This window comes from Mobula hypostoma, chromosome 14 (genome assembly GCF_963921235.1).
Source record: "Mobula hypostoma chromosome 14, sMobHyp1.1, whole genome shotgun sequence".
NCBI classification, from domain to species: domain Eukaryota; kingdom Metazoa; phylum Chordata; class Chondrichthyes; order Myliobatiformes; family Myliobatidae; genus Mobula; species Mobula hypostoma.
This window is the reverse complement of record NC_086110.1, coordinates 46,073,503-46,101,437: the sequence shown is the minus strand read 5'-3', so window position 1 is coordinate 46,101,437 and position 27,935 is coordinate 46,073,503. Positions and strand designations below refer to the sequence as shown.

Genomic DNA, 27,935 nt, shown 5'->3' with positions numbered 1-27,935 from the left:
AACTGAATCACGGTCTGACGAAGGTGAGCCATTCTGCCTAGAACTGCACAGTATAACTGAAGCAGATCACGATAGATGTGTCTGGTGTAAAACTGAAAATGGTGCTGGATACAGGGTCAACCTTGTCTATAATTTCAGTGGATGACTACAACAGATTGTATTCAAAACTACCATGAGAGAAGATCTCAGTAATGCTAAAGACCTATGTAGGTGGAAAAGTGTCTCCGAAAGGCAAAGTGAATGTGATGTATGGAGATCAAACACAGAAGTTAGAGTTTATCCGTTGAAAAGCAGAGGGCCAGCACCTTTTGGACATGAATGGCTGAGAAAAATCTCAGAGAAAATACAGTATCATTAATCATAATATTAAATAATAAAGTGCTACTAATAATGCCTTGTTGGGTCTCATTCTCTATCTCATAGAAACTGAAATATACCTTACCCACCCTTACCAGCATAGACTGTCCAAATAAAATACTCAAAACAAAATTATAGTCTTTCCTTCACTCCTGATTTCCAGCACTTAATCAAAAGCCCTTTGTTTTATAACATATCATCTGCTTTTCAATATGGAAAATGCTGCCAGTACAATTTCTTTATTTCCCTGTGCTTCCCTAATATCATCTTCCAAACATAAAACTGAATCCAAAGTCTTTCTATCCTTCTGAAATCTGCTCTGATAAAACACTATCACCTCACTTTCCAAAGTGTAATTCAACCACTCTATTACCATACGTTTCATAAGTTTACACAGATGAGACATTAGTGATATTTGTTTCCCAGGTTTTAGAGTAGGCAATACTGCTGCCATTTTCTATGAGGGAGGAAGGCGGCCTAACCTCCAAATATGAAATAAATTTTAATATTTCAAATGTTTAACCATACGAGAACATGTATCATCCTTTCCTGGAGACATCTGACCTGCACTATTAATAGCCGCCTTAAATTCCTACAATGGAAACCCTACACCACTAATACAAACATTGCTACAGCTGGCTTCCAATACATCAGGATATTCACTTAGAACCTTATCACTATATTGTTTAGTCTCTTCACTTAAATTATCATGGTTATGAATTGCAGCAAATGGCCCAGCCAGTAACTCAATCTTCTCTCTTGCAGTAACAGTCATATTACCTTCTTTAATCAATACTGGAATGCTATGATCCCTACAAATCCCCCCCCTCCATTTTCTTAATCATTCCTCAACATCTCCAAATTTTCTAAAAACCCTAATTACCTTTGCACATTTCTCAGTCCACCATAGTACGGCCTTTCTCCATTTAATGCCCTTTCAAATAAGAATCATTTTCAAGAAAATAATGAAAATGATGACAGATAAAATTGGTTTCCAACATAGAAAAATTGATTTCACAGGTGTTTATTGTCAGTGTGGTGTTCTTTCTGGATTTCCACATGAACTGCCTGATACAGTATTGATAGTGAAAGTTCAGTTTTTCAATCTACAATTTATAATGGTAGGTTTTCCAATAACTTTGTTTTATTGGATGGTTCATGGAGATCAAGTTATCATAGCAAGAGACAGAGCTGAAGCAATATATGATCAATCTAATCCTGGTGTTTATGTTAAATTATTGTTGAGGAGTCACCAAATGGAACTGAGATTCTACTTGTTCCTGGAGTTCAAGTACTTGCCTTTGAGGAGAAAGTGCAATGTGATGTATTTGAGTATTGTTGAGTAAATAAGACACATTGGGAGAATCTTGACATCAGTGTGTGAAATTATGAGCTTCAAACTGTCAGAGTTAGAATTATCACCCGTTGATAGACTCTGTCAGTGTATGTAGTGAACTCCCAAAGAATCTAGAGCCCACCTTGGGGAGAATTACAGTTTGTGTATCATTTTGCACTCCTGTCTTTTGTCACCTCCTCAAAATGAATGAAGTAAGATTTCAAAAGTCATTATTTACTAAGTTAGGAGTTATGGTCTTTCCATAGTTTCTTTGATTTACCTTAGTAATTATAAAATCTAACTTGTAGGTTCCAGGGTAATAATTTTGTGCAATGTATTGTTTTTTTTTACCTTTTTAAAAGCATTCACCATGATTTTCAATTTCTCCATATGCAATATTTGTATTGATGAAAATTTACTTTGGTTGGGATGAGATGTTTGCTGATCTTGGCAATTTACTTGTAAACGTGTTACCACCACACAAGGAGAGATCATCAATATGCTGTTCATTTCTGTTGTGTCCTCCATATGCTGGGCCATTATATACTTATCAAATTAGTTGACTGGTCATCATTACAGAAACTCAACTGTGACGTAGGGAGGGTGTGCTGTTCTTTTGTGGTCAATCCTCTGAATGTTTTGGAGTTTTCATATCAGGCTGTGATGCAATCAGCCAATATACTCTCCAATAAATATCTATAGAAGTTGATCAAAGTTTCAGATGTCAAGGACATGTGTAGAGAAAAGTGCTGGAAAATGGCCAATAACATCATGAAGGATCCCACCCACGCTGCTCGTGGACTGCTTCTCCCACTGCCACCAGGGAGGAGGCTACATAGCATCTATGCCAGGACTACCGGACACAAAGACATTTACATTCCCCAAGCAGTAAGGCTGATCATCACCTCCACCCACTAATTCCACCACCACTTTATTATTACCTGTCAGTCATCTTGTGTGCATCTCAGTGTGACTTTATGGATATACAATCAATCTATGTATATAATTTATCTTGTGTATTGAATATCTTGGTCATAACTTGTCCTGGTCCCATCACATCAGCACTCTGGCCAAGGAAGCACCACCCCCCCCCAGTTAAATAAATTTGGCATGAACTAGTTGATGCTCATCAGTTGTTAGAGATGTACCATAGGAACCATTCTATCAGGAGGCATCACAGGTTGGTATGACAACCACTCTGGCCAAGACCACAAGACATTGCAGAGTTATGGACATAGCTCAGTCCCTCATGAAAACCAATCTCCCCTTCATTGTCTACGTCGACACTTCCCACTGCCTCAGGAAAGCAGCAGCATAATCAAAGACCCCTCCTACCTGTCTCATTCTCTCTTCTCCCCTTGTTCATTGGCTAGAAGATACAAAATCTTGAAAACTCACCACCAGGCTCAAGATCAGCTTTTATCTTGCTGTTAAAAGGCTCTTATTTTGATCTCACAATCCACCTCATTGTGGCCCTTCAAAAAGACATGAATCTGCAGATGCTGGAAATCCAAAGCAACACACACAGTACACTGGAGTTGCCACCTGGTCTTTGTTCCCTTTTAGTCTGCCTGAGCTGCACTTTTCCTGAAACTGTTGCATTAAATTCTGCATTCTTTTGCGCTTTTCCCTTTCAACTGCCTCAATGTACTTGTGTTCTGAAATGATCTATAGTGATGGCATGCAAACAGATTTTCACTGTATCTCAGTGCCTGTGACCATAATCAAGTCACTATCAGTGACAAAGATTGATACTTTTTGGATGTCGATGGGAATAAGGGTGATAGGAAGGACCATTATCGTATTGAATGGTGGAGCAGGCACGAGAAGCCAAATAGCCTTTTTTTGCTGCTACTTATCCTGTGGTTGTATTATTAAAAGAATGAGTTCTGAGCCAAATCCAGTACCCATTTACGCCATTTTGTTCAACATGCACTGTTTCATCATGATGCTAATATTGGCCTCTCCTTCCCTTCCTATCAGTTGCTGAGGAGAGTGAATTCAGACTAGTCTGGAAACAAAGGTGAAGATTCACAGGGGTTGCCTGTGATTTGTGTCACTGGTCCCTGAAACTTGAGTTACAAATGTTTACTATGCCATGGTATTCTGCAGTGTTGTAGCCCGGGCCAGGCCTATCTTCTCCCGTATTGAGTACATGCTCCCTGGCTGCTGCTGACTGCTTTCCACACCTCGGGCGTGCAGTCCATGCATCTGCCAAGTACTGCTCCTCCTGACTTGTATATACATTGTTTCCTATTGTCTTGAAATCTGTTGCACACTGGCCATATATATGTGTATGATTTTCATCACAAAACATAAAGAGAACTAGTTTAAAAAGAATGTGTATAAGGTACATGTTGGTATTGTTTCCATTACTGTTCATACCCCATATCCAGATTTCATCAGGACAGTTGTCCCTGCTCATGTTTAGTAGTATGATAATACTATAGTTAGTTTAACCAGTTGTGTGGGAGTCTACATGCTGTCCAGTACTGTTACACTTTTAATCCAACAATCTGTCATTTCTATCACTTCTGTGTAGAACATTAACTGTGTTGACAGCCTGACACAGTGGTGCCAGGGTAGCAACCTGTCCCCCAGTGTCCACAAAGCCATAAGATATAGGAGCAGAAGTAGGCCAGTCAGCCCATCGAGTCTGCTCCACTATTCAATCATGGTCTGATCCAATTCTTCCAGTCATCCCCACTCCCCTGCCTGCACCCCTTACCCTTTGATGCCCTGGCTAATGAAGAACCTATCTAGCTCTGCCTTAAATACGCCCAATGACTTGGCCTCCACAGCCACTTGTTGCTACATATTCCACAGATTTGCCACCCTCTGACTAAAGTAATTTCTCTGCATCTCAGTTCTAACTGAATGTCTTTCAATCCTGAAGTCGTGCCCTCTTGTCCTCGAATCCCCTACCGTGGGAAATAACTTTGCCATATCTAATCTGTTCAGGTCTTTTAACATTCGGAATGTTTCTATGAGATCCCCCCATCATGCTCCCGAACTCCAGGGAATACAGCCCAAGAACTGCCAGACGTTCCTCATACGGTAACCCTTTCATTCCTGGAATCATTCTCGTGAATCTTCTCTGAACCCTCTCCAATGTCAGTATATCCAAAAAACAAAAGGAGCTGATTGTGGATTACGGGAAGAAGGGCATTGAGTTTGGCTCGATCATAATCAATGGGTCTGCAGTTGAGAGGGTGAGTAGTTTCAAGTTCCTCGGTGTACACATTGCCGATGATCTCTCCTCGACTGTACACGCCGACTTTGTGGCAAAAAAATGCACAACAGCATCTCTTGCACGTCAGGCGACTGAAGAAGTTCAGCATGAGCCCTCAAATCCTCAAGACTTTCTGCAGGGGCACCACTGAGGGCATCCTGACTGGCTATATCCCTGCCAGGTACGGAAACTGCACCAACCTTGATCGCTGGGCACAGCAGAGTAGTACAGACAGCTCAGCGTATCTGTGGATGTGAAATTTCCTCCATTGAGGACATTTATAGCAGCAGGTGCATAAAGAAGGCATGGAAGATCATTGAGGAAACCAGTCATGCCAACCATAAACGGTTACAGCTACTTCCCCCTGGCAAACACAACCGCAGCATTAAAGCCAGGACCAACAGGCTGCGGGACAGCTTCTTTCTACAAGCCATAAGACTTCTAAATTCACATGTCTGTACATTGCAACAGAGTCATTACACAAAGAGTTTTACTCCCTCACGTTGTGGGATGGATGTAAGATTTAAATAAATTCTAATTCTAATTCTAAAAAATAATTCTGATGAAAATTGTGGGAGGGTTAATCAACACAGTGAAATATGGGGAATGAGAAGGTAAATCTTTGACCCTTGTGACATGTGGTTAGAATGTGCAAAGTCCATTACATCCAAGCACAAAGTACATTGTTATAATACAACATTTATGGTTTGTGTGAAGGTTTTTCTTCTGTGAAACCAATCAGTCAGGAATGGTGTTTGGATGATAATCTGCTTATGTGTTATTTTCCTTTTTATTTTTGTAGTTCACTTCAACTGCAGTGAACAGAATGGCCTGGAATTCCATACGGATGATCCCTCTTTCCAAGTGGAATCTGATGGAAGGGTTCTTGTTAGTGACGTTCCATCAACAAACCAAACCAGCTTTATCATCGTTGCATCGAGCAAGGCAGAAGATGCATGGAGAACAGTCATTACCGTGCTAATAAGTGGTGACAAGGTACTTTAAACAGAGATTTTGGGATGAATGGTTGAATAGTCATGACCAAAGTAAATGCCAAAGCATTGAAATGTTATGGAGCTTTTAAACAATTACTTTAATGAGTTTTGGTGAATTGATGAAATGATTGATGAATGGGAAAATTCCCACCTGAATGAATGTTGTCATGAAATGCAGCATTCATGGTTTTTAATGCAGAAACACTTATTTCAAGGTTCAAAGTAACATTTATCATCAGAGAACATACATGTCAGCACCTAGAACCCTGAGATTCTTTTTCCTGCGGGCATATTCAGCAAATCTATAGAATTGTAACTGTAAACAGGATCAATAAAAGAGCAAGAGCATAGAAGACAATTGTGCAACTGCAAATATAAATAAATAGCAATACATAATGAGAGCATGAAATAACAAGATAATGAGTCCTTAAATTGAGATGATTGGTTGTGGGAACATCTCAATAGATGAGTGTAATTATCCCCTTTTGTTCAAGAGTCTGATGGTGGAGGGGTAGTAACTGTTGTTGAACCTGGTGGTGTGAGTCCTGGGGCTCCGTTACCTTCTAGTTGATGGCAGCAGTGAAATGAGAGCATGGTCTGGGGGATGAGGATCTTTGATGATGGGTGCTGCTTTTTTACGGCAGTGTTTCATGTAGATGTGCTCAATGGTTGGGAGGGCTGAATCCACAACCTTTTGTAGGATTTAATGTTCAAAGGCATTAGTGTTCCCATACCAGGCTGATGTGGCCAGTCAGTACACTTTCCATTATACATCTATAGAAGTTTGTCGAGGTTTTTGATGACGTGTTGAATCTCCGCAGACTCCTGAGGAAGTAGAGGCACTGTTGTGCTTTCTTTGTAATTATATTTATATGATGGGTCCAGGACAGGTCTTCTGAGATAGTGACACACTGGAATTTAAAGCTACTGACCCTCTCCCTCTCTGATCTTCCAATGCTGACTGGCTCACAGATCTCTGGATTCCTGCTCCTAAATTTTACAATCAGTTCCTTGATCTTGCTGACATTGAGTGAGAGGTTGTTGATATACACCACTCAGCCAGATTTTCAATCTCCCTCCTCTATGTTGGTTCATCACCACCTTTGATATGGCCCACAACAGAGGTGACATCAGCAAACTTGCATACGGTGTTGGAACTGTACTGAGCCACACAGTCACAGGTGTAAAGCAAGTAGAGCAGGGTCTAAGCACCGATGCTGATGGAGATTGTGGAGGAGGTGTTTTTACCAATCCGAACTGACTGAGGTTGGCAAGAGAGCAAATGCAGGATCCCATTGCAGACGGGGTTATTGAGGCCCAGTTAGAAACATTTATTTCAAAGTTTAAAGTAATTTTATTATCAAAGTACATAAAGGTCATCATATACAACCCTGAGGTTCATCTTCTTGCAGGCGATCACAGTAAATAAAGGAGACACAATAAAGTCATTGAAAGACCACACCCAACAGAACAGACAATCACTAATGTGAAAGAAAACTACAAATACAGAAAGACAAAGGGAGATAAATAAATAGATAGATAAATAGATAGGTAAATAAATGAACAATAAATATTGAGAATTTAAGATGACGAGTCCTTGAAAGTGAGTCCAGTACACTGGGAACAATTGATTGATGAGGCTAGTGAAGTTATCCCCTCTGGTTCAAGGGCCCGATGTTTGAGGGGTATTAACTGTTCCTGAATCTGCTGGTTTGGGTCCTGAGGCTTTGGTACTTTCCTGATGGCAGCTGCAAGAAGAAAGCATGACTTGGATGGTGGAGGTTGTTGACAATGGATGCTGCTTTCCTATGACAGCTCAATGGTGGGAAGGGCTTTATCTGTGATGGATGAGCCATATCCAATATCTTTGTAGGTATTTCTGTACAAGGGCATTGCTCCTTCTAGACCAGGCTGTGATGCAGCCAGTCATTATGCTCTCCACCACACATCTGTAGAAGTTTGTCAAAGTTTTAGAGGACATTCCAAATCTTTGCAAACTTCTAAGAAAGTAAAGTGGGTGCTGTGCTTTCTTCATCATGGCACTTAATTGCTGGACCCAGGACAGATCCACTGAAATGATAATAATGAGGATTTAAAGCTACAGAAACTCTCCACCTCTGATTCCCTGATGAAGACTGGCTCATGGAACTCTGGTGTTCTCCTCCGGTAGTCAATAATTATGTCCGTGGTCTTGCTGATACTGAGAGAGACGTGGTTGTTGTGACACCACTCAGCCAGATTTTCAATCTCCCTCCTTTATACTAATTCGTCACCACCCTTGACTTGGGCTATGACAGTGGTATCATTCGCAAATGTAAATATGGCTTTAGAACTGTGCTTAGCCTCACAGTCATAAGCATACAGTGGGGTTGAGGGCGGGGGGGATGTAAGCACACGGCCTTATAGCGCTTGTGCTGAGTGAGATTGTGGAGGAGATGTTAAGACCATAAGATATAGGAGTAGAAGTAGGCCAGGCAGCCCATCGAGTCTGCTGTACTATTCAGTCATGGGCTGATCGAATTCTTCCATACAACTCCACTCCTCCGCCTTCTCCCCATACCCTTTGATGCCCTGGCTAATCATGAAGTTATCTGTATCTGCCTTAAATACACCCAATGACTTGGCCTCCACTGCCACGCATGACAACAAATTCCATAGATTTACCACCGTCTGACTAAAGTAATTTCTCTGCATCTCTGTTCTAAATGGATGTCCTTCAATCCTGAAGTCATGCCCTCTTGTCCAAGACTCCCCTACCATGGGAAATAACTTTGCCATATCTAATCAGTTCAGGCCTTTTAACATTTGGAATGTTTCTATGAGGTCCCCACTCATCCTGCTGAACTTGAGGGAATACAGCTCAAGAACAGCTCATACAGTAAACCTTTCATTCCTGGAATCATTCTCGTGAATTCTCTCTGAACCCTCTCTAATGTCAGTATATCCTTTCTAAAATAAGGAGCCCAAAACTGCGCATAATACTCCCAAGTGTGGTCTCACGAGTGCCTTATAGAGGCTCTGCATCAGATCCCTGCTCTGATATTCTATACCTCTAGAAATGAATGCCAACATTGCATTCGCCTTCTTCACCACCGATTCAACCTGGAAGTTAACCTTGAGAGTATCCTGCACAAAGACTCCCAAGTCCCTTTGCATCTCTGCATTTTGAATTCTTTCCCCATCTAAATAATAGTCTGTCCGTTTATTTCTTCCACCAAAGTGCATGACCACACACTTTCCAACGATGTATTTTATTTGCCACTTCTTTGCCCATTCCCCTAAACTATCTAAGTCTCTCTGCAGGCTCTCTGTTTCCTCAGTACTACCTGCTCCTCCAGTGGCAAATTTAGTCACAAATCCATTAATCCCATAATCCAAATCGTTGACATATATCTTAAAAAGCAGCGGTCCCAACACTGACCCCTGTGGAACTCCACTGGTAACTGGCAGCCAGCCAGAATAGGATCCCTTTATTCCCACTCTCTGTTTTCTGCCGACCAGTCAATGCTTCACCCATGCTAGTAACTTCCCCGTAATTCCATGGGCTCTTATCTTGCTAAGTAGCCTCATGTGTGGCACCTTGTCAAAGGCCTTCCGAAAATCCAAGTACACCACATCCATTGCAATTTTTCCTTTGTCTACCCTGCTTGTAATTTGTTCAAAAAATTGCAGTAGATTAGTCAGGCAGGGTTTTCCTTACAGGAAACAATGCTGGCTTTGGCCCGTCTTGACATGAGCCTCCCTGTATTTCATAATTTCATCCCAAGCAGTTGATTCCAACAATTTCCCAACTACTGATGTTGTTGCCAATCCAAACTGACTGCGGTCTGCAAGTGAGGAAGTGGAGGATCCAATTGCACAAGGAGGTTTTGAGGCCTAGGAATTGAAACTTATTGATTAGTTTTGAGGAGATGATATTATTGAATGCTGAGCTGTAGTCAATGAAGAGCATCCTGATGTAGTATGTAGATTTGCTGTACAGATGATTCAGGATTGAGTGAAGAGTCAATGAAATGACATCTGCTGCTGACCTGTTATAGTAGACAAGTAGTAAACTTATTGTAACCTACCTTCTGATTTTTGAGTTACAGGTGAAAGGTTCTGCAGAGGACAAGTCAGAGGTACCAGTGTTCATGTGGCCTTCACAGTTTTCTCATTCTGCGTTGAGACGAAGGAAGCGAGATTGGAAGACTCTGGTCATCAAGCATTCAGAAAATGAGCAAGGCCCATTCCCGAAGTACCTTGCACAGGTTTGTCTTTATAGTTCAAATTGTAGTGGAATTCTGCTTTGGGATTGAATCAAACTGTTATCATTTTGATTCAGTTCGGGCTTCTGGTAACATTTGGAATAAAGAATAAGGAGTGTAGACATCAGAAGCAAGGAAGCAGCAAATGCAGTACTGTACTGTGAAATGTCTTAGGCACTTCTATTTAGCGAGGTGGTTTTGCACAGTATTGCAGTAATTTTATATATCACACTGTACTGCTGCAAAACAAAAACAAATTTCATGATATCCCTCTGCCCCTTGCACTCCTTCCCTGCCTCTGTTCTCCACCCTTATCATTCATTCCCAACAAAATTTGCTCCTGCCGGATTGATAAACATGTTGACAAATACACTAAATCGTTAAAATTTGCAATAAACAATCAAATAACCCCCAAGTTTAAGAATTTCTGCTAGTAAGTGGAATGAAAGTGTGGCTTTTCTGTGCTTCTACTTACCCTAAATCTGCATTTACAGTTTTACATTTGCTCTTACAATGCTTTACCTAGGTTCAATTCCCATTGCTGTCTGAAAGGAGTTTGTCTGTTTTCCCTGTGATTGTGTGGGTTTCTTCTGGGTGCTCTGGTTTCCTCCCACAGTCAAAAGACATACCATTTGGTTGGTTAATTGGTCATTGTAAGCTGTCCTGTGATTGTGCTAGGGTTAAATGTCGTGTTGCTGAGCACCACGGCTCAAAGTCCCAGAAGGACATATTCCACACTGTATCGCAATCAAAAAAAATTCTTTACATGTACAATGAGCCCAATCATTGTGTTCAGAGAACTATTCAGAGAGAAAAGTGTATTTGCTATATTTGAATTTGAATTGTCAATGACACAGATTTCCTGGGTGGCTTGCAAATAATTGGGAAACATTCTAATTATGTTAATCAAACAGTCCTGAAGAAGGATCTCAGTCCAAAACATTAACTGTTTACCCTTTTCCATTGATCCCGCCTGACCTGCTGTGTTCCTCCAGCATTTTGTGTGTTGCTTTGGATTTCTAGCATTTGTAGATCTTCTTGTGTTTTTGATACAAATTTTTTTTATATTTCTGTTTAAAAACTTCAGGGAAGTAATGGTTAGAAGACTGAGGTGCAGATGATCCTACTTCTGAAGTCACATTTCTCAGTTTAATGTATTCATATATTTTGCATTACTGAGTAACTCATTTCTTTTTTCTTAGAATTACATTTGAGAGGTTAATTTCGCTACATCTTGCAAGTTCTGCCTTAGCGCATCCTGTATATTTATAAAATTAGCTGTTTTTTGTAAATATTAAGAAAAGCTCTCTGTAAAGTGTTTTAATTGACCAGATTTCGCTCTTGTTAAGCTCACTTTACCCCTTCATCTTTCTTTCTGTCTCTTCCACCTACCTTTTGAAACATCACTTGTGCAGAACATATGTCAGATCTACAAATGAGTGATATAATATGTTTGAAATCCTGGTTCCACAATGAGATGGTTATTAGCCAGCTGGTGCTTGGGGGTGTCCAGCAATAAAGAACAAAAGTTATTCTTTGGAGCCAAAATTAGCCGGAGATGTTCTAAACTCTCCATTTAATCCTGCTCTCACTTTCTGTCACAACTGTCACACTTACCCCTGCCTCCAAATTCGGAACTCTTTCTATTTTTTCTTCTCACCAGGAAACCCATCACCTCTTTGTTCTCCCCAGTTTGCATCCTCTTGACTTGGATCCCCTGATTTTCAGCCAGGGTTGTTGGAATATTTATGAGGAGATGATACTGTGCATACTTCACCTAGCTCTCTCAACCTAATTCAGGCAATTTAGAAAAGACATTGAATTAAATATGGGATTTTTGCTTCTTAACCTTCAGTGCTTTACTGTGATGCCTTGAGGTAATTCACACTGAATGTTACGTTAATGGGTATTTTATTCTGTCTTTCTAAATTCCTCCAGCATTTTTTAACATCTGCAGATTTTCTCTTGTTTATCGATACATTAATGGGTATTTTATTCTGACTTGTCACAATGTGCCTGTGCATATTATGCTGACATTTCTTTTTCCTCTGAACAGATCAAGTCCAATCGGCAAAAAGAAACAACTGTACTTTACAATATAACAGGCCCAGGAGTCAATCAGCCACCTGTCGGCATTTTTTCTATAAATAGAGACGATGGTAAAATTTATGTGCATAAACCTTTAGACAGAGAAGAAAGAGACAAATACAAAGTGAGTTTCATTAATTATAATCCTTCCTGTACCACAGTGATTTATAGTAGAAAGTTAACTTTGTTCTCAGTTATTTCTCTGTACAAGACTGATTCTTGATTCACACAATGTCAGTATAGTATTGCTCAAATAACTGAGCTTAAAATTTGAGGGACAACACTTGTTTGGACAGATCACAGTATCAGACGGTTATTGCTGTAATTTGTTATCACAACCTCCTTGCCCTTTCCCATGCTAATTCATCAGCTCTATCATTGCATATTGGATAATAACGTTACACCCACCCATTCACCTCCCCCCTCACCTCCGTTCAGGACCCCAAACAGTCCTTCCAGGTGAGGGCACACATCACCTGTAAATCTGTTGGAGTTGTTTATTGTATCTGGAGTTCCCAATGCCATCTCCTCTACATTCATCAGAACTGATGTAAATTGGGAGTCTGCTTTGGCAGGCACCTCTGCTCCTTCTGCAAAAAGTGGAATTTCCCAGTGGTCAAACATTTTAATTCCTATCCCATTCCCGTTCTGATATTTCAGTCCATGGCCCCTCTTCTGCCACAGTGAGGAAGCTCTCAGGGTGGAGAGGCCACAGCTCATATTCCATCTAGGTAGCCTCCAACCTGATGGCATGAACATTGATTTTTCCTTCTGGTAATTTTCCTTTTCTCCTCCCCCTACCCTCTCCTTTTTCCCACTCCGGCTTTTCACCACTTCTTACTTGCCTATCATTTCCTCCGACGGCCCTCCTTCTTCCCTTTCTACCATGGTCCACTCCTCTCCTGTCAGATTCCTTCTTCTCCAGCCCTTTAACTTTCCCACCCACCTGGCTTCACCTACCCTCTTCTAGCTTGTCCTCCTTCCCTTACGCCCACCTTTTTACTCTGGCATCTTCCCCCACACTATCCAGTCCTGAAGAAGAGTCTCGACCTGAAACATTGGCTGTTTATTCATTTCCATAGGTGCTGTCTGATCGGCTGATTTTCTCCAGTATTATGTGTGTGTTACATTGGGTCAAAATTATAGCTTTAGCAGCACGAATGCATTCATATTTTTGAAAAACAACATACAATAAATGTATAGTTCGTATACCATTTCCTTTAACTCTCCCAACTGATTTTTTGAAAGGAGTAATTAATTACAATAACACTGAATGATTTCAAAAGTCTTTAGGGTTCAGTGGTTTCATATTAACTCACTGGCCTGCATTTTATGGATGTGATAACTGCAGGAAAGTTCACAGTATTTGCAATTCGGTGGATACACAGTTTATCTCAAGTTGCTGCTGGTGATCAGTGAGCTTCTCCACAAACAGCTGTTGACAGATTTCTCCAGTAGAATCAAGGGAAAAACTGGAGATATGTGTCAATTATAGAATTCCATCAAAATTCTGTTGTTGAGTGAAAGACAAATGAGTTTGATTTAGTTTACTAAGCCATTCCTGCATTTGGTAAACTCTGCCGAAGTGTAATTGGTTTTAAGATGGAAACATTTGTTCATGGCATATTTCTGTTTATACTTCAACTGAAGCATATAATGATTTCAATTTTGCACCACAACAGATTAATTTGTCTGTTTTTCTTTCTGATTTTCTCACTGTGAGGACACTTTAATGATTGCTGTTTGTTGGTGGAGAACTGATTTTCGGTAATCATGATCAGAAAGGATCTAAATTCATGCTTCTGAATTAAGTACAGTATTTTTGTAATCATCTTTCACTGATCAGAGGGAGGTGCTGTGCAATGCAAAATCCAGACCTGCGTCTTTGTGATAATAACTGACTTGTTAATAGTCAAGGTGAAATGGACATAGGTCTTTCAATCCATTGTGAACCAACTAACCAACACACAACTTTTAAACGTCTTGGGTTTCTGGTTCAATATTGAATGAATGTTTCTTATTGCAGTACTTTTGAAGCTATTGTACCCTAACAACCAATATTTTTATCTCACTGAAATAGCTGTTAGCTCATGCACTAGATGAAAATGGGGTTCAAATTGAAGATGCAGTGGATGTTGTCATCGAAGTCATTGATATGAATGATAATAGGCCACAATTTGTTGCCCCAACTTTCTATGGCAGGGTTGTAGAAGGAGCTACACCAGGTAAGGGGAACATTTTGTTTTGTCTTATTTCTGAATTGAGATTGAGACAATTAAATGACAGTGAATCTTGATTTTTTTTGCCTCAATAGATTATTCCTACTCTTAATGTATGTTTGTTGATCCAGCGTGTTCGGATGGATCAAATGTTACAATTCTACTGCACTTTGCTGCCAAAAAGTTTCACTTGTTTTCTCTGAAGCTTTTGAATTTGTGTGTTTTCTGTAAGATCAGTGAAGGGTCTTGTCTCCCAAGAACCACCATTTCAAATAAGCAGCCACATTGTTTAATTTTTGCAATGATTATTTGGACAAGCAGGCTAACGAAGAAGTTTCCACATCCAATAATACAGTTCCTACTGCGTTTACATCAGTTACACAATATCATCTATTCACAGGAATAACTGCACTTAATCTTCTTTTGGCCAGGAAACTGACTAAGTAAATTAAGAAAACTTAAAACGGGCATTAATGTATCCTACTGTGTGCAGATCGCTACAAAGGGCACATGACTGATTCTTCCAAAGGTGCCGTGCGTTTATCTGACAGCTTTCATCACTAATTCTGACAGTGCAGCAGCCTCTGTGTTTTTTTCTCCCATATGGAGAATGTACTTTGTCTTAAACTCTCCAGCCTAGAGTTTGCTTTAGGGTGTTCATTCAGAGTGAGAACATATTTGCAAAGGGAATATTCTGAGGGGCTTCAACAGGGTAGATTCTTTTGCTATCAATGGGCATTCAAGAATTGCAGGTTGGGTACCCCTTATGTGAAAATCCAAAATCCAAAAACCTTCAAAATCTGAAATTTTTTTGAGTGCTGACATGACGTCACATTTGGAAAATTCAGCAAGGCACGCGGAAAGCTCCCAGGTGAAGTGCAGGTGATGAGAGTGAGGAGATCATCGATCAGAGTCACAGGGAAGTAGTCACCCCTAAGCTGCAGGAGGCGAGTAGCTGGGTGACTGTCAGGAGAAATGGAAATGTGTAATAGACAGTTAGCGCAGAGCACCCCTGTGGCCATTCTCCTTAATAATAAGTATACCGTTTTGGATACTGTTGTGAGGGTGACCTCCCAGGGGATTGCTATGGAGACTGAGTTACTGGCACTGATTATGGGCCCATGGTGCAGAAGGGAAGGAGGGAGAAGAAGGGAGAGGTATGATAGAGGATTCAATAGTCAGAGGAACAGACAGGAGATTACGTAGACATGAATGGGACACCCAGATCGTATGTTGTCTCCCAGGTGCCAGGGTCAGGGACATCTCAGATTGTGTCCACAGGTTTTTGGAGAGGGAGGGAGAGCAGCCAGATGTCTTGGTAGATATTGGTACCAATGACATAGGACGGAAAAGCAGAAAGTCATTATGAGAGAATTTGGAGAGCTGGGCAGAAAGCTGAGAAGCATGACCTCCAGAGTAGTAATTTCTCGATTGCTACCTGTGTCACACACCAGTGAGAGTAGAAGCAGGATGATTCTGCAGATAAATTCATGGCTAAGAAGCTGATGCAGGGGGCTGAGCTTCAAGTTTTTGGATCATTGGGATCTCTTCTGGAGAAGGTATGACCTGTACAAGAGGGACGGGTTGCACCTGAACCTGAGGGGACCAATACTCTTGTGGGCAGGTTTATTAGAGCTGTTGGAGAGGGCTTAAACTAATTTGGCTGGGGGAGGGAACAAGACTGAAGGGACTCGGGATAGGATGGATGGTTAAAAAAAAGCAAAAATGGAATACAGTCAGGCTGTCAGGAATTGCAGGCAGATGATAGGACAAAATTGCAGCCAGCAGAGTGAGTATCAATGCATTAGGAATGAAGAATCAAGAAGGGTAGCATATCGTTGAATCACTGAATCGTGGCTGAAGGTTGGTTGTAGTTGGGAGCTGAATGAACAAGTTTACACATTGTATTAGAGGGATAGGAAAGTAGGCAGAGGGGAAGAATGGCACCAAATTATTAGAACAACGTGACGTAGGATCGGAAGTTGTGGGTTGAGTTAAACGGCAAGGGTAAAAGGATCCTGACGGTCTCCCAACAGTAGCTGGGATGTGGACTACAGATTACAGTGGGAAATAGGAAAGCCGTGTCAAAAGGGCATGGTTATGATAGTCATGGGAGATTTTAACATGCAGGTTGTTTGGGAAAATCAGGTTGAAAACGGATCTCAAGAGAATGAATTTGCTGAATGCCTATGAAATGTCTTTTTAGAGCAGTTTGTCATTGTGCCTACCAGGGGATCAGCTTTACTGGATTGAGCATTATGGAATGAACTGGAGGCGATTTAGGGACCTTAAGGTAAAGGAAACCTTAGGATGCAGTGATCATAATGATTGAGTTCAACTTCAAATTTAATAGGGAGAAATTAAAGTCTGACAAAGCAGTATTTCAGTGCACTATAGGTAGTTATAGTGGTATGAGAGTGGATTTAGTAAATTGGAAGGAGATAACAGCAGAGCAGCAATGGAGTGAGTTTCTGAGAAAAATGAGTAAGGTGCAGGTTAGATGTATTCCAAAAACAAGAAATACTCAAGTTGCAAAATAGTACAATTGTGGCTGACAAGGGAAATCAAAGCTAATGTAAAAGCAAAAGAGAGGGCATACAGCAAAGTAAACATTAGCTGGAAGTTGGAGGATTGGGTAAGTTTTAAAAACCTGCAGAAAGCAACTGAAAGAACCATTAGGAGGGAAAATATGAAATATGAAAGCAAGCTAGCAATCACCATCAAAGTGGTTAGTAAAAGCTTTTTCAAGTATGTAAAAAAAATAAGAGGGATGAGAGTGGATATAGGACCTCTAAAAATGAGGCTGGAGAAATAACAACAGGGAACAAGGAGATGGCAGATGAACTAAATGAATATTTTGCACCGGTATTCACTATGGAAGATGCTAGCAGTGTGCCAGGTATTCAAGGATGTGAGGGAAGATAAGTGAGCGCCGTTAGTATGACATGGGAGAAGGTGCTCAAACAGCTGAAAGACCTAAAGGTACATAAATCACTCGGACCAGATGAACTGCACCGTAGTGTTCTGAAATGGATAGCAGAAGAGATTCTGAAGGCATTAGTAATGATCCTTCAAGAATCACTGGAGTCTTGCATGGTTCCGGAGCACTGGAAAATTGCAAATGTCACTCCACTCTTTAAGAAAGGAGGGAAACAGCAGAGAGGAAAAGTTAAACTGACCTCTGTGGTTGGGAAAATGTTAAGGATGATATAATGGAGTACTTAGTGACACAGGACAAGATAGGACAAAGTCAGCATATTCCATCAGGGAAAATCTTGCCTGATAAACCTGTTGGAACCCTTTGAGGAGATTGCAAGTAGAGTAAATAAAGGAGATGCAGTGGATGTTGTATATTTGGACTTTCAGAAGGCCTTTGACAAGGTGCCACACATGAGGCTGCTTACCAAGTTAGGAGCCCATGGTATTACAGGAAAGTTACGGCATGGTTAGAACATTGGCTGATTGGAAGATGGCAGCGAGTGGGAATAAAAGGATCCTTGTCTGGTTGGCTGCCAGTGACTAGTGGTGTTCCGCAGGGGTCAGTTTTGGGACCACTTCTTTTTATGCTGTATATCAATGATTTTGATGATGGAATAGATGCCTTTGATGCCAAGTTTGCAGATGACGTGAAGATTAGTAGAGGGCTGGGTAGGAAATAGGAAGGCTGTAGTAGGATTAGACGGATTAGGAGAATGGGCAAGAAAGTGGCAAATGAAATACAATGTGAAAAATGCATGGTCATGCACTTTGTTAGAAGAAATAAATGTTGGGACTATTTTCTAAATGGGGAGAAAATCCAAAAACCTGAGATGCAAAGGGACTTGGGGGTCCTTGTGCAAAACACCCTAATGGTTAACTTGCAGATTGAGTCGGTGGTGAGGAGTGCAAATGTAATGTTAGTATTCATTTCAAGAGGTCTAGCATATAATAAGCACAAGGGTGTCATGCTGAAGCTTTAGAAGGCACTAGTGACACCTCACCTTGAGTATTGTGAACAGTTTTGGGCTCCTTATCCAAGAAAACAGGTGCTGGCATTGGAGAGGGTCCAGAGGCGGTTTACAAGGATGATTCCGGGAATGAAAGGGTTATCATACGAGGAACTTTTGATGGCTCTGCGCCTGGACTCGTTGAAACTTAGAAGGTTGAAGGGGACTCTCATTGAAATCTTTCAGACAGAGTGGATGTGGAAAGGATGTTTCAATTGGTGGGAGAATCTAGGACAAGAGGACACAGCCTCAGGATAGAGGTGTGTCCATTTAAAACAGGGATGCAGAGGTTTACTTAGCCAGAGGGTAGTGAATTTATAGAATCTGTTACCTCAGGCATCTGTGGAGGCCAGATCATTGGGATATTTAAAGCAGAGATTGATAGGGTCTTGATTGGCCACAGCATCAAAGGTTACAGGGAGAAGGCTGAGGAGTGGGGTGAGGAAGGAATAAAAGGATTAGCCATGATTGAATCATGGAGCAGACTCGATGGGCCAAATGGCCTAATTCTGCTTCTATGAGAGCCAGTGGATGTAGTGTACCTGGACTTTCAGAAAGCCTTTGATAAAGTCCCACATAGGAGATTAGTGGGCAAAATTAGGGCACATGGTATTGGGGGCAGAGTACTGACATGGATTGAAAATTGGCTGGCTGACAGAAAACAAAGAGTAGCGATTAACAGGTCCCTTTCGGAATGGCAGGCGGTGACCAGTGGGGTACCACAGGGTTCAGTGCTGGGACCGCAGCTGTTTACAATATATATTAATGATTTAGATGAGGGAATTGAAAGTAACATTAGCAAATTTGCTGATGACACAAAGCTGGGAGGCAGTGTGAAATGTGAGGAGGATGTTATGAGAATGCAGGGTGACTTGGACAGACTGGGTGAGTGGGCGGGTGCATGGCAGATGCAGTTTAATGTGGATAAGTGTGAGGTTATCCACTTTGGTGGTAAGAACGGGAAGGCAGATTATTATCTAAATGGAGTCAAGTTAGGAAAAGGGGAAGCACAGCGAGATCTAGGTGTTCTTGTACATCAGTCACTTAAAGCAAGTATGTAAGTACAGCAGGCAGTGAAAAAAGCTAATGGCATGCTGGCCTTCATAACAAGGGTAATTGAGTATAAGAGCAAAGAGGTCCTTCTGCAGCTGTACAGGGCCCTGGTGAGACCACACCTGGAGTACTGTGTGCAGTTTTGGTCTCCAAATTTGAGGAAGGACATTCTTGCTATTGAGAGAGTGCAGCATAGGTTCACAAGGTTAATTCTTGGGATGGCGGGACTGTCATATGTCGAAAGATTGGAGCGACTGGGCTTCTATACACTGGAATTTAGAAGGCTGAGAGGGGATCTTATTGAAACATATAAGATTATTAAGGGATTGGACACACTGCAGGCAGGAAGCATGTTCCCGCTGATGGGTGAGTCCAGGACCAGAGGCCACAGTTAAGAATTAGGCGTAGGCCATTTAGAACGGAGTTGAGGAAAAACTTTTTTACCCAGAGAGTGGTGGATATATGGAATGCTCTGCCCCAGAAGGCTGTGGAGGCCAGGTCTCTGGATGCTTTCAAAAAAGAGATGGATAGAGCTCTTAAGGATAGTGGAATCAAAGGTTATGGGGATAAGGCAGGAACTGGATACTGATAGTGGATGATCAGCCATGATCACAGTGAATGGCAGTGCTGGCTTGAAGGGCTGAATGGCCTACTCTTGCACCTATTGTCTATTGTCTATATCTTTTGGTCTTATGGTGTATGCAGAAGTCTCTGTGTACCACAGACAGTTTTGAAAAGTGAGCTCACATATGTAATGAAGAGAAGTGAATTAAAAATAGAAAGACACTGCATAAAGTGAAAAATGAAAATTGCGATCGTGTAATGAAAGAGAGTCAGAGTGGTAGCACACATATCCCACTTAAGTTTGCTGATCATGAACCTCGCAAAGATCTATCACAGCGAACTGAAAATTGAAGGTATTGGTAAATATTCAGTAAGTTGGTTGCAGAAATTTAAGAAAAGGTATGGCATAAATTTTTAAAATGTCAGCTGAATACAAAGCAGGACAGAAATCTATTGATGAGTTTGCCAAGTTCGTCACTGCACACATTATATTTTCATTATCGTAATGTTGTGGAATAATTTTCACTGTTCCATACATATGTGTGATGAATAAGGGTAAGAAAAAGACTGCTTAGCTTTCGCACATAAATTCAGAGTTGGAAATGATGGCGATCCCAAGCTATTGCAGTATATATCCCAAAAAACAAAAAGATCCAAAATCTGAAACACTTCCAGCCCCAAGCATTTCAGATAAGGGGTGCTCAAACTGTGCTAGATATGAAATCAGCCTCTTATGATCTGATGAGAGGGAATTGCTTCTGATGAGTGTGAATCTTTGCAAGTCTTTACTCCTGGGGGTTACTGAGCCACACTCATAGCTTGGGTAATTTTCTTTGGATAGCTGGAGTGAGGTTATTGGTTGAGCGAGTGAATTGCTGATGACCCATGACATTTTATGCTGGAGCAGGCTTGAGGCCATGACCTCCTCCTGCAGTTTCTCAGGCTGGAGTAGTTTTGAGCAGCAGTGAGATTTATGAAGTCCTGTTCTTTACTTTCTCCATCTAGTTCTACATGAATGTGTCATAAGAACATAAGAATATAAGAAATAGAAGCAGGAGAAGGCCATCTGGCCTGTCGCGCCTGCTCCACTATTCAATAAGATCATGGCTGATCTAGCCTCATCTCATCACCTGCCAATTGCCCAGAAACCTTAATTCCCCTACTATGCAAAACTCTATTCAACCTTGTCTTAAATATATTTACTGAGGTAGCCTCTGCTTCATTGGGCAGAGAAATCCACATATTCACCACTATCTGGGAAAAGCAGTTCCTCCTCATCTCCATCCTAAATTTACTCCCCTGAACTATGTCCCTTAGTTCTAGTCTCACTTACCATTGGAAACAGCTCTCCTGCCTCTATCTTATCTATCCCTTTCAAAATTTTATGTTTCTATAAGATCTCCTCTCATTCTTCTAAATTCCAGTGAGTACAGTCCCAGGCAACTCAATCTTTCCTTATAGTCCAAAAATCTCTCAAAATGTAATTCATAATGTCATTTAAGTGTTCTATATTTATGCATTCAAAATACAAGCAATCTCTTTTAATCGACCATTATTTCCTGTACACTGGCTAAAATTGCACATTATTTATTCAATGATAAAATGTGTTCTACTGAGAGTGGAGAGGCTAATGTGTATTTAACATTTGAATCTTGTGTCTATATTGGTTGATTAAGCATTCTTGTTCATTTAAAAAATCCATTACGAGTTACAGATATAAATATGTGAATTATATAGGTCATCACACTACCCCATGATACGTGTGCACCTCACTAAAGGTAAGCACTAAGGTAGGCTCATATTTCAGACTCACGTGTCTTCCTTTGAATTAGTTTAATGTTTTGAAGTTACAAAACATAACAACTAATATTGCAGTAGTGCTAATTTATGAAAAACTATGCATTGGTTCCATCTCAGAAGATGCAAAGTTATGTGATGAAATTGATCCTATTAAACCTATTACTTTCCATGGATTTGGGGGAAGATAATGTTTATGAAGCTGTCGGTGTAATTTTAATGTACATTTGTCAATAGGTACTGCATTCATGAATGTGACAGCCACAGATGCAGATCAGAAAGACACTGCTAATTCTATAATCAAATACTCCATTGACAGTCAAGATCCAACCAGTCCTAATTCACAGATGTTTACAATTAATTCAACAAGTGGACTGATCAGTGTGCTGCGTGCAGGTCTGGACTGGGAGGTAAGTGGGCAGAGATAAGTCATTGTACATAGTTGAAAGGATTGTTGCTGAAATGTTTATTCCTATTTGTAGCATCTTTTACGTTGCTTTACCCCGCTTTAGTGAGTAAGTAATTGTTTTCGTGTGTAATGTTAAATCTCTTTTAAAATGTAATTCAATTCCAATTGAAGCATGCTCGAGGGTGCCCATGATGACTATTCTGTGCTTCCCTGCTTGCAGTTCAATAAGGTTAATGCTTCTATCTGCCTCGTCACTCAATGATTCATGGGAGATGCATTTATGATGGAAAGGAAGAAATCTAGGTGGAAACATACACAATTAAAACTATAGAAACATTGTCAAATTGCAAGCATAGATACTGGGTAAGATTTATGTTCCATGTAAAATACATATGGAAGATTAGTAGTGAAGTATGTCTGGTAATATTGAAATTATTTTAACGAATGATTTATTCAAATGCAAAAAAATCTTATTTGAATTACATTTATCATACCAAGAAATAACCTGTTTAAATTTCTGTACATGTTGCAGAAGACACAATCTGTGTTAGTGCCCTATGAGATGGCATTCATTGCCATTTTAACAAAAGGTACTTTATCTGTAGTTTGAAGTTGGCCAGTAGAAGAATTAGAGGGAAGTTGAGGAAAAAATTTTGCTCTTCAAGAAGTGGGAATCTGGAGTGGTTGGCCTGGATACATGACGAAAGCGGCAACTCTTATTACACTTAAGATATTCAGAGATTTGCTCGGTGGCCGCTGATGAGTAACAGCTCTCTTCTGGTGCACCTAACTTACTTTTGTCTGCAACCTTTTGAAATACTACTGTTGGATAGGTTATTACATTACCATGACTACCAAAGCAGCTTTGGAAGCTATTCAAAAACTTACTGAGGAGTTTCAACAGCTCAGAAAAGAAGCGTCGGCTGATTCGCAACAAATCAGCGCTGAAATTAAACAAATAGGTACGAAATTAGATGATATTCAAGCAATTCTAACCAAGCATGAAAAGAAGATAAAGTAAAATGAAGAGGTTATTACTATACTGGATGACAGAATGGATGATTTTGCAAAAGCTGTATGAAAAACAATCCAAGTCCAACGAAATACTGAGACAGAAGATTATTGATTTGGAAAACAGGAGTAGGAGAAACAACTTACGAATCTTGGGCCTTAAAGAGCCAACGGAAGGATATAATCCTAAAGCATTCTTTGCAAACCTTTTGATAGAATTATTCCCTGACATTATAAAGTCTCTGCCTTTGATTGATTGTGCTCACAAGTCGCCTATCTACAGATCGACTTCAAAATCAAAAGCAAGATCAATCATTATATGTTTCCATGAATTTCAAATAAAGGACTGTCTGATTCCTGATGGCTGTGGAAAAGGTATGATTGACTACCAAAGTCAGAAGATTGGTATTGTTGAAGATTTTATGGTAGAACGTGTTAAGTTTTAAGAAGTTATGGCGGAGCTATACAGCCAAAATTTTAAGCCTTCTCTTCGTTTTCCGGCTCGACTGAGAATCACAATGGAAGATGGATCATTTAAATGGTTTTGTACGAAGGAGCAGGTGTAATAATTTTTAGACTCAAAAAATGACCGTATATAAATATTGAATAGATTAAAAATCTTGCAAAACAGAAATACTATATATTAAAAATGACTGTTTAATATTTTTTTCAGTATGAATAATTGCTCCTTCTGTTTGATAAACCTGTCTAAGCTTGTTTTTTTTAAAAATTTGTATTATTTAGTCTTGATTGGAACAGTAAACAACCTTGAATTCTTTGGAGCAGTTCCAAAAGGCTTTCTAAGGAGATGTTTTCAGTGGGGGGCAGATACTGGTTGTTCTTTGACCAATTTTCTCCTTTTGGGAGGAGGGAGGGAGATGGGGAGCTCTTTTTCCTTGAAGCTGATTTGGGAATCTAGTCAATTCTGTTGTTTAGTTAGTATATCTCGAGGTGTATTATTTGGGTTTAATATACATTTCTCTGATTGCTACTTTCACCTTTCTTATAGTTTTAAAATAGATCAAAGTATTAATTTACTTAGTTTTAATGTGAAAGGGCTAAATCACCCATTGAAAAGAAATAAGATTTTTGCCCATATTAAAAAAACTTAAGGTACCAATTGTTTTTCTTCAAGAAACCCATGTATGTAAATGTGACAATTCATGCCTTTTTAATCGATGGAGGGGCTCTCATTTCCATTCCTCATTTCAGGCCAAAGCCAGAGAAGTTTCGATCCTTATAGATAATGAATTTCCCTTTGTTGAACATAAAGTAATTTCTGATACTAATGGGCGTTTTGTTGTAGTATCAGGGAAAACTAAATAACAAGCTAATGGTATTTGCCAATGTATATGCTCCAAATATAGATAACCCAGGTTTCTTTGAGCGTTTTTTAAAAATTTTTGCCAGATCTAAGTCTGTACTCATTGGTGATGGGTGGAGACTTTAACTGTTGCTTAGATCCAGCTTTAGATCATTCATCTTCTAAACTAATGATACCAAATAAATCAGCTGTGTTTATTAAATCTTTAATGAAATGTGGTATTGTTGATGCTTGGCATTTTTTTTGCATCCAGTAGACAAGGAATATTCGTTTTTCTCTCATGTCCATCATACATATTCCAGGATTGATTATTTTTTTTTATTGATAGCCAAATGATTCCATCAGTTCGATCCTGTGAATATAAAGAGATTACTGTCTCAGATCATGCTCCTGTGCTCCTATTTTTAAATCTCCCTGGTCTTCTTCAACCAAATAGGTTTTGTTGATTTAATTTAACTTTGTTATCTGATAAAGATTTTATAAAGTTTATGGAGAGACAAATTACTCTTTTTTTTTGAAGAGAATACGTTAGAGGTGACTTCTAGCCTTAAAAGATAGGATGCCTTTAAGGCATATACTAGAGGACAAATTATTTCTTATACTGCAAGTATTAAGAAAAAAGCTAATAAAGAAAGAAGTGATTTAGCTAATCAGCTGAAACAATTAGACCAAGAGAACGCCTTGGCTCCAGAACCTGTCTTATATAAAAGACATGTTGAAACTAAAACTAAATATGATGTCCTTTTAACCTATCTAATTGAAACACAACTTCTAAAAGATAAAAGTCAATTTTATATTCATGGAGATAAAACAGGTAAATTATTGGCTGATCAAATTAAAACCTTTATAGCTGAACAGCAGATTAAATAAATATACAAAGCTAATGGTGAGAGGACAACTGATTATATAAGAATAAATGATACTTTTATAACATTTTATTCTAAAAAAAATAGTTCTGAATCTTCTAAGGATAACACTGTAATGAACAATTTTTTTAGACTAACTAAGCATTCCTACAATTTCTGCCGACAACAGAAAGTTATTGGAACAACCTATTTCTTTTGAGGAAATTGTTGAGGTGGTGCACTCATTATATTTGAGGAAAGCTCTGGGTCCAGATGGATTTTCTGGAGAACTTTACAAGATCTTTTCCTCACTGCTTATACCTCATCTATGTTCAGTTTTTTTTGCATTCATTCAAGTTGGGCAGACTCCCTCAATCCTTTTATGAGGGTTCCATTTCGCTTATCCTTAAAAAGAATGAGGATCCAACTGAATGTTCTTCTTATAGACCAATTTCTTTACTTAATGTTAATACTAAGATCCTATCTAAAGTTTTGGCCCTTAGGATTGAAAATATTTTACCATATATAATTTCCGATAACCAAACTGGATTTATCAAAAATCGATATTCTTAATTTAATATTCATCGGTTATTAAATATTACAAGACTGCGCGGGCGCGTGACGTCAACAGGACAGCGCAGAGAGTTTAAAAAGGAGACCACCCTATACAGAGGGCAGCGGTCGGAGCGGGCAGCGGAGTGAGTGGTAGCAGAGTGTAGGGCTTTGGCTTCAATGGGCTTTGGCGGTAAATGGGACGAGGCGAGAGCGAAGCACCAACTCTTTCTTTCTCCCCCCCCCACCTTTCGTGAATCGGCCCGGACAGACAGGAACAGCAGGGCTCTCACATCTAATGGTACCAGCTAATGGTTTAAAGTTAGTCTGTTTGGTGAGGTAAGTGGGTGAGTAGACTTATTTTTCCTGTTTCATTCCTGTAGAATTAGGTAGCATGCCTGCAGGGTTAGTGCTTTGTTCAGGGTGTCAGATGTGGGAATCCTGGGAGACCTCCAGCCTCCCTGATGGCCACATCTGCGCCAAGTGCACCGAGATGCAGCTCCTCAGAGACCGTGTTAGGGATCTGGAGCTGCAGCTTGATGACCTACTGCTTATCAGGGAAAGTGAAGAGGTGATAGACAGGAGCTACAGGGAGGTAGTCATCCCTAGGCTACAAGGGTCAGAAAACTGGGTCACTGTCAAGAGAGGGAAGGGAAATGCCTGGAGAGTGGAGAGCACACCTGTGGCTGTCCCCCTCAGCAACAAATATCTTGTTCTGGATGCTGTTGAGGGGAATGACCCAACAGGGGACGCCCAAGGTGACCAGGTTTCCGGCACTGAGCCTGGCGCTGTTGTGCAGAAGAGAAAGAGGGAGAAGAGGAATGCAGTAGTCATAGGGGATTCCATAGTCAGGGGAACGGACAGGAGGTTCTGTGAGCCTGATAGAGATACCCGCATGGTGTGTTGCCTCCCAGGTGCCAGGGTACGGGACGTCTTGGATCGGGTCCTGAATATTCTGAAGGGGGGGGGTGAGCAGCCAGTTGTCTTGGTACATGTTGGTACCAATGACATAGATAGGACAAAGGAGGAGGTCCTGAAGAGAGATTTCCAGGAGTTACAAAGGAAGATGAGAAGCAGGACCTCCAGGGTAGTAATCTCGGGATTGCTACCTGTGCCGCATGCTAGCGAGGGCAAGAGTAGTCGGATCAGGCAGATGAATGCGTGGCTGACAGACTGGTGCAGGGGGCAGGGCTTCAGATTCTTGGATAATTGGGATCTCTTCTGGGGGAAGTATGACCTGTTCAAAAAGGACAGGTTACACCTGAACCCGAAGGGGACCAATATCCTGGCGGGAAAGTTTAATAGAGCTGTTAGGGAGGGTTTAAACTAATTTGGCAGGAGGATGGGAACCGGAATGACAGCGGAGGAAGGGGAAAACAGAAATAAATCTAAGATAGTGAGCAGTAAAGATGTCAGGAAAGACAGGCAGGTGATGGGGCAAATTTGTAGCCATTGGGATGAGTTGCAGTGAAATCAAAGCGAAAAGTACCAAATACTGGTCTTAAGGTGTTACACTTAAATGCACGCAGCGTAAGGAATAGGGTGGATGATCTTGTCGTACAGCTACAGATTGGCAGGTATGATATTGTGGCCATCACTGAGACCTGGCTAAAGGATGCATGTCTCTGGGAGCTGAACGTCCAAGGATACACGGTGTATCGGAAGGATAGGAAGGTAGGCAGAGGGGGAGGCATGGCTTTATTGGTAAGAAATGATATTAAATCATTAGGAAGAGGTGATACAGGATTGGAAGGTGCAGAATCTTTATGGGTTGAGCTAAGAAATCGCAGAGGTAAAAGGACCCTGATGGCAGTTATTTATAGGCCTCCAAACAGCTGCAGGGATGTGGACTACAAATTACAACTGGAAATAGAAAAGGCTTGTCAGAAGGGCAGTGTTATGATAATTGTGGGGGATTTT

The 27,935-nt window shown here is 40.5% G+C and overlaps 1 protein-coding gene across 1 annotated transcript in view; it reads left to right on the top strand.

The window, feature by feature from the left end:
* The window catches only part of LOC134356255 (cadherin-1-like), a 59,591-nt gene that overhangs the window by 6,977 nt on the left and 24,679 nt on the right, over positions 1–27,935 (top strand). Inside the window, exons 3-7 of the mRNA XM_063067059.1 lie at positions 5,728–5,921; positions 10,012–10,170; positions 12,224–12,379; positions 14,336–14,480; positions 22,112–22,284. Coding sequence (XP_062923129.1) covers positions 5,728–5,921; positions 10,012–10,170; positions 12,224–12,379; positions 14,336–14,480; positions 22,112–22,284 — 827 coding nt within the window. The remainder of the gene's footprint in view (positions 1–5,727; positions 5,922–10,011; positions 10,171–12,223; positions 12,380–14,335; positions 14,481–22,111; positions 22,285–27,935) is intronic.